At 35.9% G+C, this 19,198-nt stretch overlaps 1 protein-coding gene across 3 annotated transcripts in view; it reads left to right on the plus strand.

Moving 5' to 3' along the window:
• Positions 1 to 19,198, plus strand: part of LOC105049651 (uncharacterized) — a 44,880-nt gene that overhangs the window by 6,671 nt on the left and 19,011 nt on the right. For 2 of the 3 annotated variants that reach the window (XM_019852286.3, XM_073261508.1), the window contains exons 3-6: positions 2,147 to 2,249; positions 9,521 to 9,597; positions 15,490 to 15,569; positions 16,664 to 16,721. In XM_019852286.3, the coding sequence (XP_019707845.1) occupies positions 2,156 to 2,249; positions 9,521 to 9,597; positions 15,490 to 15,569; positions 16,664 to 16,721 (309 nt within the window). In that variant the 5' untranslated portion in view covers positions 2,147 to 2,155. The remainder of the gene's footprint in view (positions 1 to 2,146; positions 2,250 to 9,520; positions 9,598 to 15,489; positions 15,570 to 16,663; positions 16,722 to 19,198) is intronic. The other variant, XM_073261509.1, reaches the window with a different exon arrangement.

The following is a 19,198-nucleotide window of genomic DNA, read 5'->3' on the forward strand; positions in this document are numbered from 1 at the left end:
AGGGAACTGATACTCGGTACACCTCCATAAGTGTCCATAAAAAGAACCAAAGTATATAATTATTGTATTAGGTGCTGGTATGGGCACCGAAACTAGTATGTAAACCTTGATCAATATCTTATTTCAGAACTAATATGCATATTAATATAAGATAAACATTATATATGGCCATGTATTGCTCTAGTAAAATAGAATAATAAGAATGGATGATGTAAAATTTAATATAAGAATAAACATTTCAACCTGAGCATAGTAGGATTTTTTTTTTAAATAACTTTTATAAGATACTTTCATTTTTATATAACTATAGAGCTTTTCAGTATTGCACTAATGAAAGAAAAATTGGTTGCAAGTGACTTAGAAAGAAGAAATATATTTTGTTAATGGAATTTAGTAGCTACCTGCATATGATGCATATGTAATGGATGTGTGTTGTCCTCTGTGTTCTTTTAGCTCCATGTGTCACATCGGTTTATATTGGTAAGTTGTCCCAAGAAGAAAAGAAATCTTACCAAAAACTGTGCTCCATGACTATATATTGTTGATGGTACTTGAAATTCTTGTTAAAACTCCTCATTTTATAAATTATAAACTCCACTTTAAGATATGGACAACAAATCTCTATCATGTTCTCCTTCAGACATAACAATGAACTACAACTTAATTAAATGATGGGTCTAGTTAGATGGATGGAAAACAAACAAAAAAAGAGAATATGCAATAGGTATTGTCCGAGGTGAAGAAGAAGGCAGCCAAGTGAGTGAGGTGCAACTAGGAGTCTAGGAGTATAAGATCCATAATGGGTGAGCAAGCCTATGAGAGAAACAAGAGGGACTGGCTTGAGAGAATGACATACAAGATAACCAAGAGATATTGATGTGTTGCTAAGTAGTTAAAATTGGAAGATGATCTAATTGAAATGAATCTTAGATGGACTTATGGCCTTAATTAGATGGTGAAGATAGAAAAAAAAATGGTGGAGTCATGGGTGATTAATAAGATAGGAAAGTTAAAGACAATGGTTTTAGGGGGGGAGTTGGTGGGGTAACAACTGCATGGCGCTTGTTATAAAGTTTGAATTGGAAAAACTAATGGCATTATGGCAATCTAAAAAAGAAATTGTGACAAAAGGAATTAAAGAAGAAATCTCTTACTCTTTTTTTTTTTAATTTACTTAATATATGTTTTTATATTATTCTATTAGGATTATGTTTTATGTTGGCCTTTGGTTTATGATTTGTAGTCTGTACTATTAAGGTGAATGCTGTTCTGTATTCCAAAACTCTTCCTTCTTTCTTTAGAACTTCTGAGAAGGAAATTTTGGAGTGTTGTTTTGTAATTGCATGAGGTTTGAACTGTATTACCAAAAAAATGGAACCTCCTCCTATGCTTCACTGTTAGGTCCTTTTCTTGGCCTCAGTTTTTTTGACAAATATTTAACATCAATTCCTCATAGGTTGCTATTAGGTGATATTTGGTTGCAACAAAATGCTAAATCCTTTTCTGGTTCCTTCTCAATTATTCAACGTAGATCATGTTATGATGTGAAAAGGGTGCAAAATATACAATGATAAGGATGGTTTTTATAAAATATTAAGAGGGGATTCCATCGGAGAGTTTGTTATAGTAGTCATTATGAGGCTTCAGGTATTTTCTGTCTACTACTTGGGTATCATGCTCAAGGAACATTTTTAATCCGAGCCAACTGACTTTAGACAAGATCAAACTCTGAATATTTATTTGAAAACAAATTATTGCATGGCTTTCAAACTGAAAATTGACAATAAGCATGTGCAACTAGACTGCTTTTTAAAAACTTTAAGATGAAGTTTCTTTTACTGTTCTGCTACTGTCTGTTTCATGTTGATTAAAGTTGACCAGCTTTTACTTATCTCACTTTTAGAAAGAAATGAGAAAATACTTATCTCACTACAGGATTTTTGGTCATCGTCTTTTTTTTTTTTTTCATTTCATTTCATTTCATTTCATTTTATTTTATTTTTATAAAATATTTTTAAGTTGCAAAATGAAAGCCTATTTTGGTTTTTCTGAGAGATGTAATGCATTGCTTTTGAGTAGTTTACTTGTGTATCTATGTCTTTACAATACGTTGAGGTCATTCGATCTGATTTTCTTTTCCTCCCAGTATCCAGGAATGGCAGTCCCGGAAGTTGACCAACAAATGCTCAAGGAACTTGAATCAATGGGATTTCCAACTGCACGTGCAACTAGAGCGCTTCATTATTCTGGTTAGACTGTTGATAAGACATTTGTCCTCTGATCTTTCTATTTAATTTTATCTCTATGTGATATCGAGAACATCTATCCTCTTCTTTTACAAGATACTACCTTTTCATTCTATTTTCATCCAATTCTTCACTAGCTTAATTGTGTTGAAGAATAAGAGCAGTTGAGATTATGAGTTGTTAATATTTGTTATGCATCCTTCTGCTGAGACATTTTGTCCTACTGGCTTCATATCTTTTCCCCTTATATCTGTTCTATGCAACAAATTCAAGAATTATATCTATTCATATACATAATGTTGGCCCTCCTATATTTGTTATATATTGGATTTTCATTAGCCTCATGTATGTGGGAGAATTGACTCTAAAAATTGAATTTGAGCTTCCAATATATTTTTTGTTGGTAAAATTGACATTCCCATATATGATTTACTATTTTCTCTCTATCTCACCTCGCATGATCATAAGAAAGAATTCAAAGGACGTTCAATTTGTATAAGTTTTACTTCAAGTGTAACTCATGGATCGATGGCTTTTTTCAAACCTTTTAGAGTCAATTGTCTCTTCCTGTTTTTCAGAAACTAACATTGACTTTCCTTTTGTTTTGCTAGAAGTCTTTGGATGCTAAGGAGAATGGTGGATATCTCTAAGGGTTGGTCGTGGATGGGGTATAGTGAGTGTTTTTTTTTTTTGGTTGGGGGGGGGGGTGATCTTATTTAATTTTAACCTCTCAGGATTGAGTGATGTAGGGATTCTGAGAGTTGAATTTAACCAGGAAAGGGACGAAGGATTGATCCATGGGAGAGGTTGAGGCAAAAAAGGTGTAGAGTTGTGGAGATGAACTTAAATATTTTAATTATCCCTTTTAGGGCATGGTTGCCAGTTTATTTGTATGAAATGGACAAAGAAAACATAGAAGGAAAAGGGGTCATGATGAAGAAAAACTAGGAGCAAGAGCACAAATCTATAGGGTAGATCCTTAGTACTTCATAAACATTATGTGTTCATGTCAAGAACATGGGCCCCATGCTAAGAGGAGAGTTATTGATAAATTCAGTTGTATACTTCAAGCGTGTATGCTATCATATAGAAGAAACCTGGAAGAATGCCCAAGGGAGTGGCAAGAACTATAAGGGACTTGCAATTGGATGAGCGGGCAAAGAATGTGTTAGCAAAGGATATAGCAATATTTTGGCCGTGTAGAATCAAGAAGATTCCTCTAGAGAGGTAAGAAGAGGCTATCATTCCATTTCACTTGAAAAAATGATTTCTTGAGTAGGTAACAATACCCTAATGACTATGTGGAGTAGTTCTTCTATGGTAAAAGCAGGCAAGGTGAGACAAAATTGTAAGGGCCATGGTGTGTTAAGGGTGTTAGTTTCACTTGTTTCATTGAGGATTAATTTTGTCATGACCTTTGTTGAGGATACTTGAAAAAGGAGCTTGGTAATTTGTCTAAGGATTGAGAGAAATATGTCTGTAATATGGAGGTTGGTTTATAAATAGGGGTTTCAAAGTGACAAATGTATGGCCAGAGGAAAAGGGGTTAAGTTACCACTATTCCCAAAACTTATAATGATGATAGAACCAAAACCATAAAGAGCAACATTAAGGGCCCATTTAGTTGAGCGTAATCTAGCATATGAAAATAAATTCCGTGTTAGATTACCATGTTTGGTACAAAAAGTGGATGAGAGAGATGATAAAATAAATGGTGGGTCCCACATCTATTTTTTTGAGAGAGAAGGTAACATAAATACCATTAGGAGGGTGGTTTTTGTTTTCCCATGCTTGATTACCGGGTGGCGGTAATCTCTGCTTGATAAAAATGCCCCAGATATGATTATGAACTATGTTGATGGGCATGATTAGCTATGACAAAGTTTTTGAACGATGATTATGAATGATGATTAGCTATGGTGGAGTGTATTCCTCTTTTTTACTAGGTTACATATTGAAACATGTTTCAAATATTTAGTCAGAAAGTACATTGCACAAGTAGTCTGGTCTTGTGCTAATTGACCGATTAAATATTTCTCAAGCAGGCAGCATTGGTATTCATGTTGCAGATCTATAATCTATTCATTTTATTTTTAACAAACACTTGTTAGCTATTTCATTCATAAGCAGATGCAAACCAGCTAGCAGCTTGCTTTTGTATGAACTGTTGTTCATCTAATTATGTTGCGATCATAGATTGTCTTTGCAAAATGGAATATCAGCAACATCTTTACCCTTGAATTAATTCCTCTCATTGAGCCACAATGGCGTGGATATTATTTGGCCAATCCTTCCAGAAACAAAATATGGAGCAGTGTAAAGTCCATGTTAAATATCTGATTTTAATTTGGAGGTCCATGTTAAATCTAGAGCACTCAATAAGTTGGGTGAAAAGTGCCCATTTATGTTGATGCATGGATCCTTATGCATGCCAAGCACAACATTTCTCAAGCTGTCTAATATGTTGGGAGCAGGAAAAGAGAGGAGTCATGTTCCTTGTGTTTCAGACTGAGGGAAACACCTGCCACTTTTTCAAGGGCATTGTTGAAAATTTAGCAATATTCTGATATACCTCCAACCAAATGTAGTAATCTTTTAAAGGTGTCATTTTTCAGAATAATATTTCCACCAACCAAATGTTGTAAAAATTATTTTCCCCACAATCATTTTTTTGGATAAACGATTCCCAAGAATCTTTATATTATCCTGTAATCTGACATAACCCAACCAAACGAGCCCTAAAGGTAAGAGAGATGAGCAGTTTATGAAGAACCATGGGGAAGTGACCATGTTATAAAGGTCAACTCACAATGATATCATGTTTTGTCAATAATTTGTCAATGGACTGAATATATTGAAGCATAAATTGATAAATATGTCTTTTAACAAGATCAATGGATTTTAAGAGCTAACAAAGGGAATGTTATATTGATGAAAAAAAAAAAAAAACCATGGTGTCCATTCTTATGTCATTAAAATATGGATTAATCCTGGAGTATAGATTTTTTTTTTTTTTGCCTCCAACTTAATGATTCCAACTACTATTAAATCCCATTATGGTTTAGGAGAGGTATGGATGAGATAAACATGAAAATAAATACACCCGGATGTAATATTATAGTAAGTTTAGCTGTGTTTGAGGGCAGTCTGCATCCATTTTGGGCTGCATTGGCCACTGTAGCATGATGTACTCCAGCCATGCTCTCTAAATATCCAATACAAAGTCATACATACTGGTGTTAGCTGATATAATGTACTTTCTTCTCCCATTCTTTTGGTATTGTTGTAATACAACACACACAGAAATAACATGTCGCAATGTATGAGACAATTTTTGATTTAAAAATTTTTGCTGATGGCTGTTTATCATAATTTTTCATTCCAAATCATAGAGGAAGTATTTAAAGTTGTTGAGAGTATAGAAGAGATGTTATAGCTTGTAATTTAACCATCAAGAGATACTGTAATAAGTAATAACCCTATGATGAGTGGTGGCTTCAAGGTAAACTTTACTTGGAACTGGATTGTCCTTTACTTGATTCATTAACTTTGGGAAATCCACAATGCTCCAACCTTCCGAATTAGGAGCATATGCTAGATGATGTGATGTCCAATGGGCAATATTGAAGTACTGTGCCATGTCAGTTTTTGCTGGCAAGAGAAAGACATAGTACAGATGCATCTCTTTATTGTGTGTATCCTTCTTTGCTGGTCTGTCTTAATTCATGTCATTGTGTGTCAACTTGCACAGAGTGGTATGTACCACCACAAATTCAATGTTATTGTTATGAACCTTGGTGCATGGCCAGTCGTGACTAATTATGGTGTGAATAATCTGCTACTCTTCTCTGCCAACCTGTGACCTGCATGGCTTCAGCTCACTGATATTGATTCATGTATACACAATCAATGCATCCTCCAAGTGTGCATTTTACTGATAATCGGGGATAAGGTATGATCTACAATGAGAGATTTACATGGTTTGGAAAAAGGATCTTTTTTAACCAAAAGGGCAAAAGAAAGAAAATATCCCCTCATGGGGATGAATAGTGGGAACAGTTATTACTTTGTTTTCTCCTCTCCATAATATGAAGAATATGCTTAAATGTCACTTGTTAGTTGAAGAAGAGCTTGTTTGAGAGATTGTCACAACCCCGACCTATGCATGTGCTTAGGAATGCGACAACCAGCTACACACAAATAGCGCTAGGCCCTAGAAGCATGCTGGGCAAGAGCCTGTAAATAAAATAAATATAACCAATCTAAAATCAAAGTTTGTTGTATTGGTCGGAACTGTACCGTACAAGATGTACCATACAATACCGGATTGAATCGGTATAAAGTCTTGTATCGTACCGACACTTGATAAGCTGGTATGATCCAACTAAATCTACAACCTCACTCTAATCTCGTCGTCCAACCCCTACTTGTCCCCTCTGCCTCGAGCTTTTTAGAAAAAAGCAGAAATCAAAAGAGTGAGTAGACAACCCTGCGAGTAATCAAAACCATAACAAAAGGGATCAAGCAAATACAACAAAATATACTTACACAATGATAAACATATGATACAAAAAACTTATTTAACAATAGGATTTCCATAATCAAAGTTATACATATAATTCCAAAGCTGCATTCGTATCATTTTCCTAATCAATATTTCAAATATGATTCCAAAAAGTATTTTTAGAACTCATTATCAAAACTAAGGTCATTTATGTCAATACCTTCAATAAATATCTTATGATAATTTTCTAAAATACTTATCAACTCATCAATCTTGACAACTACAACCACATTATTCTTGCGCAGAGCCCAAAATACTGTATTTAACCCTTGAATTCCAAAATGTCTATCCAAGATCTAGCAACCCATAATATATATATATATATATATATATATATATATATAAAATATAATATAAAATAGGAATAATTTCTAAAATCCTTCAAGTTTCACAATGAACTTTTATAAATTTATTTCTAAGAACCTAGAGGCATCAATAGAGGTCACTTGAACTCAAAACAAAGCCTAAATATTAATTTATGCCTAAAGATCCTACAAGCCAATATCTGAACTGTCTATTATTAATTCAAATATTTAATTCTAATTCTTTCACTTATCTTCCCTAAATGATCATCCTCATCATAAATGAGGGATTAAGGCGGACATTACCTTGCTAACTAAATAGGGGGAGGCTGGTTATTGTTTGCTTCCATCCCCTACAAACACAGAGATACAAAGTGAGAATATTGAGGAAATTAGGGAGAGAATTAGAGAGATAGAGTGAGAGAGACGAAAGCAAGAAAGTGGGAGATGGAAGGGGAAGAGCTCATCCCTTCCCTTGATTCCTTCACCAAGAGAGAGAAGGAGAGGGAGAGAGAGATAGAGAGAGAAGGGAGAGAGTATCTGAGAAAAAAGAGAGGATGAAGGATGGTGGGAGAGGGATCCTTTCCACCCTTCCTCTACTTTGCTTTCTTTTTATTCTCTCTTTTTTTTTCCTCTCTACATAGAGAGAGGGGCAAGGAAGAGGCTGACAAGTAGGTTGTTGGAAGGCAAGGATTGAAGTCCTTGTGGTCCCGGCTGTCCATCCTATTTTAGTGAGACTATGGTGAGTTGGAATAGGTGTGGGACCCCAAAACCCACTTCCATCTCCTGTCTTGGCTATCTTGTTGTTATCCCAGTCGGATACGCATCAGTATGGGCATCTCGGTTGGAACATGCCCTTAGCTCTTTTTTTTTTGATGATGTTTCGGCTGATCGTTGGGAGGGAGAAGGGAAAATCGGTTTAGCTTTACTTTTTTCAAATGATGCATCGGCCGATTGGTGTTGTTGCCAAAAGAAAGGAGGGAGGGGCTTGGTTCATAGGGCTCCTTTCTCTCTTTCTTCTTCCATTTTTCCCCTAATAGGATGGGACTTGAGCTAGTCATGGGACTCAAGCCAATCATGGGAAGCCAGAAAATCATGTGCCTTTTGTTTTCCTTCCTGATGATGCAAAATTAGGGTATCTTACATGTGAAAATACTCACCTTCATTGTTTAATCACCAACCACACAAATCTCAAAATACTCAAAACTCTGTTGTTCATTTGTCCGCATAGATCTCAAAGTGAGCGGTTGATGATTCAGTGGTGGGAAGATGTTCCCCCTCCCCCTCCCACTCCAAAAATGGTGGAAAAATGGTTCAATCACCAACTGGGATGCTTGACCGGAACGATCGTCAGGATAGGGTGGGATGCGAGGTGTCTTGTTCTGAGGGGAAATCGGGACACCCTCATTCCATAGGATTTAAAACCTTACCGGATGGTGGTGGCACACTGAAAGGCACCTATGATGGCTTGATTAGGAAAAGGAGATAGGATAGAGAGAGAGCGAGAGAGTGGCTGTGGTTGCTGGATAGAAGTGAGGCGGCGATGGTCCATGAGAGGGGAAGAGGGAGGAGGTGGAAAAGGTGCTTGAGCTCGAGATTTGGATGAGGCAGTCCAATGGGAGGAGGATGCAAAATTAAAAAAAAAAAAAAGAAATTGGGAGATGTATAAGTCGATGGAGTTGAGACATAGCCAGTTCATGGACTGGTCTGGTTCGGGTCCTCATAGTAACACAGCCAGAACTGTAGTTTGAAATATTGAGATGCAATGTTATATGCTGTCCTACATGACTTTAACAACTAATGACCCCATTCCAAGACCTCGATTAGTGCATCTCTAGCTCACACAAGATAAATGTGATTCAAGGAAAGTAAAGAAATGACCTTCCTATCTTTCATTAGCATTACCGATCTTTCTACCCTTCACTGCTATTAGACTCTCTGGCATTTCTTCTTTTATTCTCAATTATCTATCATTTTTGGTGGGATGATAATAATTTTACAATCTACTACATCCTATTCATATGTGTGTATAATAACTTGGTGGGAGCCATATTGTGCCGTCAGCTGGAATCTCACTTCTCTCAGAAAATTCTGCCAGATAATAATAGTGTTTTGATCTTATCTATAAAAGCAACTTAGTCACATAAGCTAGTCCCATCCCTCCATTTTCTTGATCTCTATATGTCTTGCGACATCCCAATCACTCTAATTACTCATGCAGCAGATGTTTAATCTCATACATTTAAAACACAATCAGAAGGAAGAAGACCAATACTGCTCGCTTTGTATACCCTCAGTCACTTATCAACACCATTGTACATAAATGATGCTTTCAGTCAGTTCTTGAGTTACTCAAAATACCATATCCATTATTTTCATGCATCATAACAAATGCTTTGCCCTTTCAGGTAATTGTAGTATTGATGCAGCCATAGACTGGGCTGTGGAACATGAAGATGACACAGATATTGACCAGATGCCTTTGGTATGGTACTTCTACTATTGTGCTACTGGTCACTGTAATGCATCATGTTTTGATTTGATGGATCTTTTGACAGGACTATTTTATCCAATCTGCTGCATATCTGTGCTATGTGTCTTCTTGATTTCTAAAATAATTTATTCTATTGAGTTCACCATTTTAGATTGGTAGTGGCAGTGCAATATAGAAATTAATCAAAAGTTTCAATTTTCAATTAAAGATACTACATTGAAACTTTTTCCTTTTTAAAAGCACATAAATTTTGATGCTTTATCTGCTGTTACATACATGTATGTGGATGCATGCATGTAATGAATGTTTGCATATATGTATATATAAATGCGTATATGAGATACCAAGAAAATATTTTATCGTGTTGTTAATTTGATTTATCTGCTTCTTGTATACACTTCTTGCATTATTTCTAATTTATTTGCAATCTTGAGGTTGAAAAACTGGTTCTAAAGATCAATAACAATGAAAGAGAATATGGTAAAAAGGGTAACCTGATGAACAAGATGATTGCTCTGGATCTACATGTTGGCCTTGTGGATCCTAGCTAGTCTTCGCTTTACCCATGAGACATGGAGACGTCTAACTCCAATTTCTTTCCACTGCTTGCCCTTGTAATATCATAGAATCAGTGGAGAGAAACAATGAAGAAAATTTAATTCTTTCTAGTTAATGAACTTACTAGCATACAATTATGCAGCCACATTAGGGCTGTCAAATGGACAAGCTGTTTGTGAGCAGCTGATGTTCAGTTTTAATTTATTTGGTTGGCTCGCTCGATTAGTTAATGACACATACCACAATATTAAGCTTGAAAAAACAAGCCAAGTGCAAGTTATGGTCCCTCATATTCTGCCTGACATAGCTAAAAAATGTCTATCTCACTTAATTAATTATGTATGTTATATCAGCATTAGCGCATCGAAATCATTGAGGACTGTATGCTGGAGCATTGGCAAGTCTTAGAAATTGTTTTTGGTACTACGGATGTGTTTCTAGTTCTTATGGGATTGCACCAAACTTTAACACTACCTTTTATTTTCTATAATAACTGCAGATGAACTCACTACTAATATTCCTGAAGATGTACCATGATATGTGATATTTGTAGACAATAGATTGATGTGTGAGAAAAAAGATTATGTGGTAAATCAAATGCAGAAAAGAAAGCTTTAGAGGTTGAGGAATCAATAGAACAAAGATATATTATATGGAATATCATCTTTGTGAAAATGGAAATGAAGATGAGGTCCCGATTATGATTAATGGACAAAGAGATACCACTTGGCGATCGATTTCATTATTTGGGATCTAATTAACAAAATAATAAAGAGATATATCAAGCTATATGTGGTAGAACTAGGTTTAGGAAGTGGATGCGACTTTGAGCTTCCTTAGATTTTCTGAAGTGGGTCCACTACCCTAGGTGGATGTTTTGTATTATTAGGTTGGAATCCATCCTATGCAATTAATGATTCTAGGAGTGCAAGCATGGGTTTTGAAGTGCTACCCAAAAAGATGCATATACTAAGAACATTGATTTTGATACTTTCATTCATGTCTATAACACTAACCAAGGATTGAAATCTCGCTGAGATGGGGGGCATCCTAATATTGTACCTACCAGGCCCCAAATCAGGACAATGCTCAGTATTGGGATTAAAATCATTGATTGAATGTATCATTCATGCATCTCTCCATTCTTGAGTACAGGAGATTCAACATAACAGAACTGCTCACTTTATGTATATTTTTTAATTCCAGTTCCATCTAAGTTACATTCCACAATTTGATATAGCATTTAGCCTTGCCCTTTTCTTATCAATCCAAGCTACATCATCCATGCCCCAACCTAAGTGTTAGTTCTAATTTTTTTTATCACTAATGTGAAAGATGTGTGCATGGTTTTAAGCTTTGGTGTGAACCCATGATAATTGGAAATTCACTTGTCTTAGCACAAGTACCTTTGACATTTGTTGTTGCTTTATTTTGTATGCCCTTAACAATGTCAAGGTATCACTCTTGCATTCATTTCTTGATGCTTAGAGCATTACTTCTCCTGGTACTGTTGTCACACCCTAGAGCCACCACTTGAGATCGGTACATGATACGGCCTCGCATTCCATAGGGCATGGACTCAGGGAACATGCAAGGCCTAGAAACTTGTACAAAAATTCAGAATACTAGAGAAGATATAAAGTGTAAATATCGTTCTAAAGATAAAGTAACTAGATTCCAACATTAACAGATAAGCATATATAATCTAACTACAACGATTCAAAAATTCAGAAAGGTGTCAGATACATTCTAAGTGTTCTATCCCTCACTATTAACCCTAGACCATAGCAAAGTAGTAACTATCTTGTCGCTTAAAATGATAAAAGAAAAGATATGAGCACAGCTTAATAAGAATCCCCCAACACACAACGACATAAATAAATAACAGTTAAAAACAACCATCCCACAACAAAACAATAATTAAATTATGATTAAAGTATCGCTATCATGAAATCCACATTCCGGTTAACTTGCACTTGAATTCTCATATCCACTACTCAACAAAACACGATGTATTAGTGCATATCACACAACCAAAATAATAACTTCATTAACAGTGGTTCAACTTAACATTTCATTATCATTTTATAACATTTTTGATATGGATTGAGTTCGGCAAACATCCAAAGAGTACATAACGAGTAAATTAAGTGTTTTTGACTACGGACTACGTCACATTTCTAGCCTGTCAAGGGGCAATTAATAGTGTCATGTATCCAGCCTGTGAAGGGACAAAATGTAATGCCACATTTATAGCATATGATAGGCCAGTCAATAATAATATGGCTATTCCAGAGCTCACACCCACCCATTCAGTCATATCATTTACAATTCTCATTTATGTCAATTGGAGTGACCCATCAATCTCAACAATATCAGGATAAAACATCACTATTTTCTATGCATGACAATCACATTCTTTCTGAAACATGAGTTCCAATTTGTAAGATTTTCATCCCACCCAATGCCTCAATTTATGACTATTCACAAGCATTTACAACCAAGGCCAAGTCATAAGCATTCATAATTTAGACCAAGTCAGAAGCATTCACAATCAACACCAATTTGGAAGCCATTTACAATCAAGGTCATCAATAGATAATATACATACATGTAAGGGCCTATGTGGGCATATGTTTAGTCCCCACATCGTCTATGCACCAGAAGGATATTAAGTACTTATATGGGGCCAAAGAACGCAAATAACATCTTCTGGCTAGCCTTTTTTGGTGAGGTCCTAGGTCATTACAAATGGTATCTGAGCGGACCTAGCCCATTTCCTATGCAGATTAAGGGACACTGTAGCTCGGGCTTTTTTGGAATTGACCATGGGTTGCTTATGGTGTTTGTAATTGAATTTAATTAAAGTTGAATCTTTAGCATGGCAAAGATGCTATGACTTGGTGGAGTATGTAAAAATCCATGTGAGCATATTTAGGACCAAGGAACCTAAATAATATCTTTTGAATAGCCTTTTTAGGCGAGGTCCTAGGTTGTAATAATTTACTTTTTCTAGAATTTGCATCAAGGTTTGTCGACTCGTTATCGGAACCCATGCCAGTTGCCGGCCGGCATGGTACCATACCATATCGATAATAAAAAAAATCAAAAAAAATCTCATCCACCGGCACTAAAAAAAGAAAATCGGACCGAACCGTACCAAACTATTCGATATCAAGTAGTTCAGGCCGACATCGTACCGAACCAACTGGTTCGGTCCGGTTCAGCCCATTTTTCGAAAATCTGATCTGAACCGGACTAGCTCTTCGTCGGTACGATTCGGTACAGAATATACCGGCCGGTTCGGATCGATACGGAATACCATGGTTTGCATATTTATACAAAAAATAAATAGCAGGGATTCTTACTTCTACTAGACGGTGATACCCAAGCAAGGTGTGCGAATTTGTCAAAATGTGGACCAACGTGTCCAATTCAATAATATTAATATTTATCATAATTATAAAATTTAGTTACTCGTGAAATTGGACCCAGGTACCTAAAATTTAATACAATCAATCATTTGGCAAGCATAACTAATTTAATTAATCATTTACTAATTTTCACAAATTTGTTAGTCTCATAATTTTTAGTGTTCAAAACCAACCCTAGCCCTTGGGTTTCCCTATTCTAATGCTAATCCATGCTATGCACTTAAAGGAGTGAGCAGCTAGGGTTTTACCTTAATAGGGAATTAGAGTGTAATACCTTAGGCTAACCTTCTTGTTGTATCGATGGTTGTGCCATTATTACAAAATTAAGGCAGCCAAAATTAAAGAAACATAATAAAAGTATCAGAGAGGAGTGGAAGAGATTACCCTAACAGTGGAAGAATTTAGAAAGAGAAAGTAAGGGAATTAAGAGAAGTAGAGGAAAGGGAAAGGGAAAGGGAAAGGGGATGATCAATGGAAAGCTAGGGTTTTAAGAGGGGAGAGTGTGTGCATGTGTGAGAGAGAGAGAGAGGGTGGCCGATGATAGAATAGGGGTGGTCGATGGCGGCTAGGTTTTGGTGGCGCTCGAATAGAGGGCAGTGAGGGGCTGTCACACGATAAGAGTGTGAGAGAGAGGGGATCACCAGGGGGAGAAAGAGGAGCAAGGCTGGCTGGTGGTGATACATGGCAGCCCAGATCGCCGAGTTTGTTTGGCATTAATGTGAAAAAAGGGGATAGAAAGGGGGTGGTGAGGTTCGGTGAGGTGGTGGTGGTAAAGTTTGGCTAGGAAAGGGGAAGGCTGATTGGATTCGGATAACAGTGAGGTGGTGAAGGGGGCGGAGGTGGCATGGACATAGCTAGGCTGTGCATGGAGTTATGAGAATGGGAGAGGGAAGAGGGGCTAGGGTGGGTTTAGGCATCAGGTCGAGTGGTGGAGATCAGCTAGATTGGAATGAGGGAGGGGGGGTGCAGATAATGAGGAAGCCGGAAAGAGGTGAAGAGGTTAGAAGCATTGAAGGAGGATTTGGGGGGGGAAAAAAAGAAGAATGGGGGTGAGAGTCAGGGTTTGGGTGAGGGTGGTCAAGCCCTTGGCTTGCACATGGCCAACGCCTTTAGGCCTGGTCTAGGTTGGCCCAGTTGGGTTGGTTCTCATAACTCTTTCATATGTTTTCTCCAAGTTAATGAAGAAGGTTTGTAGATTCTCTATTATATACACATCTTATAAATCTAAATTATTTTTTTTTTGAAATTTTATCTTTCCATAAACTTAAAGCATAGGTTCTATCATTCTTTTCAATAAGACTGTAATTTCAGAATTTATTTTATAAGTTTAATTCCATGATAATTTGTGAAATATTATACATCACCTCCATTCCATTGAATAGTTACTATAATATTTTGCCGATCATTTGATCTTACCTTGTTTTTAAAACCTCACTAAGCTATCCAGTTTAACAAATTAATCTAGTTTCTTCCATGATGTTTGCCACAAGGCCCACAACTAAATTAAATCTTCTCAGGCTGTAATACCTTAATCTTTAGCGCCCATCTAAAATTTTCTACTACAATGGAATTTTTCTTTTTTTTGGCGGGAGAGAAAAGTACTATAGTGAAGTTTATGAGGATAGCATCTTTATGGTTCTGTAAATTAATTATATTCTTAGCGATGCTTTAAATTTCTGTTCTAGGATATATACTTTCTTCTAAGTGTTATTAGAATGCCTTGTGTTTTAAATGATCATTTTATGGCATATTAATGCAATTTTTGATTTATCAAGATGAACCTGATTAAACTTTGCAGGTAATATAACTATGTACTGCAACTACATATATTCTAAAATTTCCTCTCATGATTTTCAAATATTTATTATCTTATTTTCTTGAGCAATTTCAGGTGCCTCTGAACATCACTATTGAAAGCGGCAAACCATCACTAATTTCAGAGGCAGTGAAGGTTAAAGCACAAGAACTACGGTTTGTGCTTTCTATATTTATGATGTCATGAAATTGATTGATATCACCATGGCTTAAGAAAGCGCAGTCATATCTAAATGTTTGTATTCATCTTTCTTTCAAATGAGAATGAGCATGTTGTCAGTCAAATTCAAATCACTTACGTAACAATTCATTCGGTTAAATTGTTTTCTTACTGCTTATGTTTTCTGGCCATACTCATACATAGCATTCTATTAAAAGTTCTTATTCATAGTTCATGTGATGCTTCAACCTAGGATACCATTCCCATATAATAGCAATACATTCTATCTGTAAGTTCATGCATTAATTTTAAAATATATTTCAAAATGCATGTTATGTTGGTAATCATCTATGTCTACTTATATTATGGATTCATCTTGTCAAGTGGAAAATATTATACTGATACTTTATGTTTGGTAACAAATATTTCAGCACTATTGCGGTATTTCCATATGTATTCACCTTTGTACTGCTAATAAAATCCCCAAGGCAATCAAAATCTGGTTTGTGGTACTTTGTCTTTGGTGTTACATGAGACTGACCACTTTCTGATTTGGTTTAGTTGGATGTTTTATTTTGATTAATTGAAATTTAATTGTTGTCTTCCTTGAGCTTATCAGAATGTCGTAATGTAGTGCTTGCCTCTCCACTTATATAACCCATCGGCATCCTAGTGATGGTGGACACCAATCCAGACTAAGCTGATGCTTGTATGAAGGATATGAAGGTTTATGTGTCCAATAAATGTACAAGTGATAATATGCCAAGTGCAAACTTTTTTCTAGGCTTTTTAGGAATGACTCAGTCTCTATGTAAAAAGAAATATAAAGATTAATTGGCCAAGCAAGGTAACTCATTAGACCTCCTTCTCTTTAGTTATGGAATAACATCTTTAAATGTCAATTGTTGCTTGTTCTCCGGTAGTCTAGGTCGGAAGATTAAACTTTTATGAGTTGTGTGTACCCCTAGATAACACATTTAAGTTAGTTTTGCTACTTCTATTGTAAGTCATCATTGTTTCATATGCTTATCCTGGCACAACTGCCTTGAGCACTCATTTTGTATTTAATGGTTGATTTTATTTTTTTTAGGGAAAATGTTCTTAAAAAGAAAGGAGAAGAAAAAAAATTAGAAAAAGAAAGAGAGAAGGTATGATCAACTTATCTCCATGTTTTTCTTCTTTTTAATTATTTTTGCCATGCAGTGTCAGTTTTGAACTTGCAAATATGTTCTTGTGAGGCTATATCATTTACATTCTAGAATTAATAACGGATAATATTAATTGGAATTATCATGTCAAGTTCTGGTAGTATTCTCTTTTGGAACTTTGTTTGAATCTGGATGAAGTTTGATTGATATATAAGTAATGCAAATTTTACATAACAAGCAAGGATTACAATCTCAGCCTAACCACCAGGAGCTGGTACTATTAGCGCTGATACACCCCTGTTTGGCTGAATGGGTCCCAAATCTCCTAGATTACACTGAATTGGGTTGCATCAGGCGTGAAGTGATCTTCAAAACCTGGTACTAGTCAGGCCTTTCAAAACTCCTTTTTTGTGTTCTCCACCATTTGAAGATGTGAACAACCAGGGAAAGGGAGTGTGTGGAGGTGAGTGATGCATGTCGTAGCACATCAAAATTAATCCTACTCACTACTATATAGATAGGATGAGTCGGGATCGTATCCGTAGGGATCTTAATTGATAGTTTCGAAAATGCAAAAGAAAAAAATAATAGATTGTAAGAAACTAAGAAAGAAGCATGAAAATTATAATAAAATTATTTTTATTAATCAAATAAAGAAGCGTACATAAAGAAAAGAAATAAAATTGCGATATAAGACAACTAAACCAAGTTGATCTTCTTGCTGCGTCCGATGGTGGATGTGTCTCTTTGAATCTTTCGTCTTCCTCCGTGCAGACAGTGGCAGGATGGCTGGAAGGCTTGGTCTAGGAACTCCAAGGAAGAAAAATTGATGGAAGCGGGTATGTAGAAGAGAAAGGGTAGCGGCACTAGGATTAAGACCTCTTCTAGATTTGATGGGATGTGGAAAAGGAATCTGTGGAGGAATATGATGTCGTGCTAGGGTTAGTACCTCTCCTAGACTTATGGAGAAGAAGAAAAGGGAGAGAGAAAGAGAGAAGCTTGAAGAGAACTTAAGGTTGGCTTGATTGAAGAAGATGGAGGCCTTGGAGTTCTATTTATAGAGTGGGGAGGCTAGGGTTTCATGAAAAAAAAGATGGAAGAGTGAATAAGGATCTTTGGATCTTCATATTGATTCTCCTCCGTTGATCTTTAAGTCGTGTTCACACTGGAATAGGAGCTGGTTGCTTGGTTCATTCAAGTTTGATCCAATTTGAGTCTAATTTGAGTCATATGAACTCAAACTCTCAATTACCTGCAATAGACTAGAAAACATCAAATTTTAATAAAATAACATCAATTATTACAATATTTAGTGCCTCTAGTGATTTAAATTAAGTATTAATCACATCCCCCAACTTGAACTTTTACTCGTCCTCGAGTAAAATAGATATATTAGCATTGTGCACCAAGTTATCCTTGAATCGAAAGTTATCTTAGACATTCCTAACTGTAGTGGATATCCGGTTAGACCATTAATGAGGTACTTCATTGGATTATCAATTCGATCCAATTAATGGTTGAGTATTAGCCATAGAAATTTTTAAGGATCTTCTTTAACCAATTTTCCACTCTATAAGTCCTCTAATTTGATGTGAGCAGGATTTATTGTCTTCTTACAATTTAGTCTCCTTATTCTTTTGCTTTTCTTTTCTTTTTTTTCTTTGTAGAAATATTTACATGTACAGTCAGTGCAATGTCCTAACTCAAGCTTTCTAATTGACTTTTGTAGCGAGCTTTAGGCCAATAACTCTCAAACTAGTTGGCTTTAGGACATTAGGTGTAAAACACCCCTCAGGCTTACTGACTCGAGTCAAAAAGGCTACGAGTTAAAAATTGACTATACAAGAGGTTTCTTCACATTCTCACATTTTGACGTGAACAACAACGTTTATTGAGGCGAAGGGGTTCAGTTACTTAGTGAGAAATGTTAAAAACCTCTCTTTTTTTTAATCTTTTTTTTGTAATAAAAAGAGATTTTTGCATACCTCGATCTTTCCACTCATACCCCCATAAAGCAGATTCTTCATTGAGATGGTGGGAAGAGGGTTCTAGAATCACTTCAAAATTTAGTCTGATCTAAATTCTCCCATTAATTGAGCGTCCTTAATAATTTCTTCCTCAATATCTCTAAAATTATCTAGATCGTTAATCATTCATTGATTAGGATGCTTAGTTAACTTTAAATCGAGATAAAATTTGGATACACAAAACTAATTATTTCTGACCATACTCGAGGACTTAATTAAATTAGTTATTCTCTCCCCCAACTTAATTTTCATTGTCCCCAATGGAAGAAGAGAATCATAATAAAGCTAAAATAGAATGTAACAAGGAAGGACACCACATGAGTTTGATGTGTGTAATCTTGATTGAGAGGTCCTTCATTGCTGGGCGTGGTGTGTTCTTGACTCCATTGATCGTGGTGCTCCCCCCAACTTGGCTAATTGTCTTTCTCAGAAATTCCTACAAAATAAAAA

Source organism: Elaeis guineensis, chromosome 8, assembly GCF_000442705.2.
Source record: "Elaeis guineensis isolate ETL-2024a chromosome 8, EG11, whole genome shotgun sequence".
Taxonomy (NCBI): domain Eukaryota; kingdom Viridiplantae; phylum Streptophyta; class Magnoliopsida; order Arecales; family Arecaceae; genus Elaeis; species Elaeis guineensis.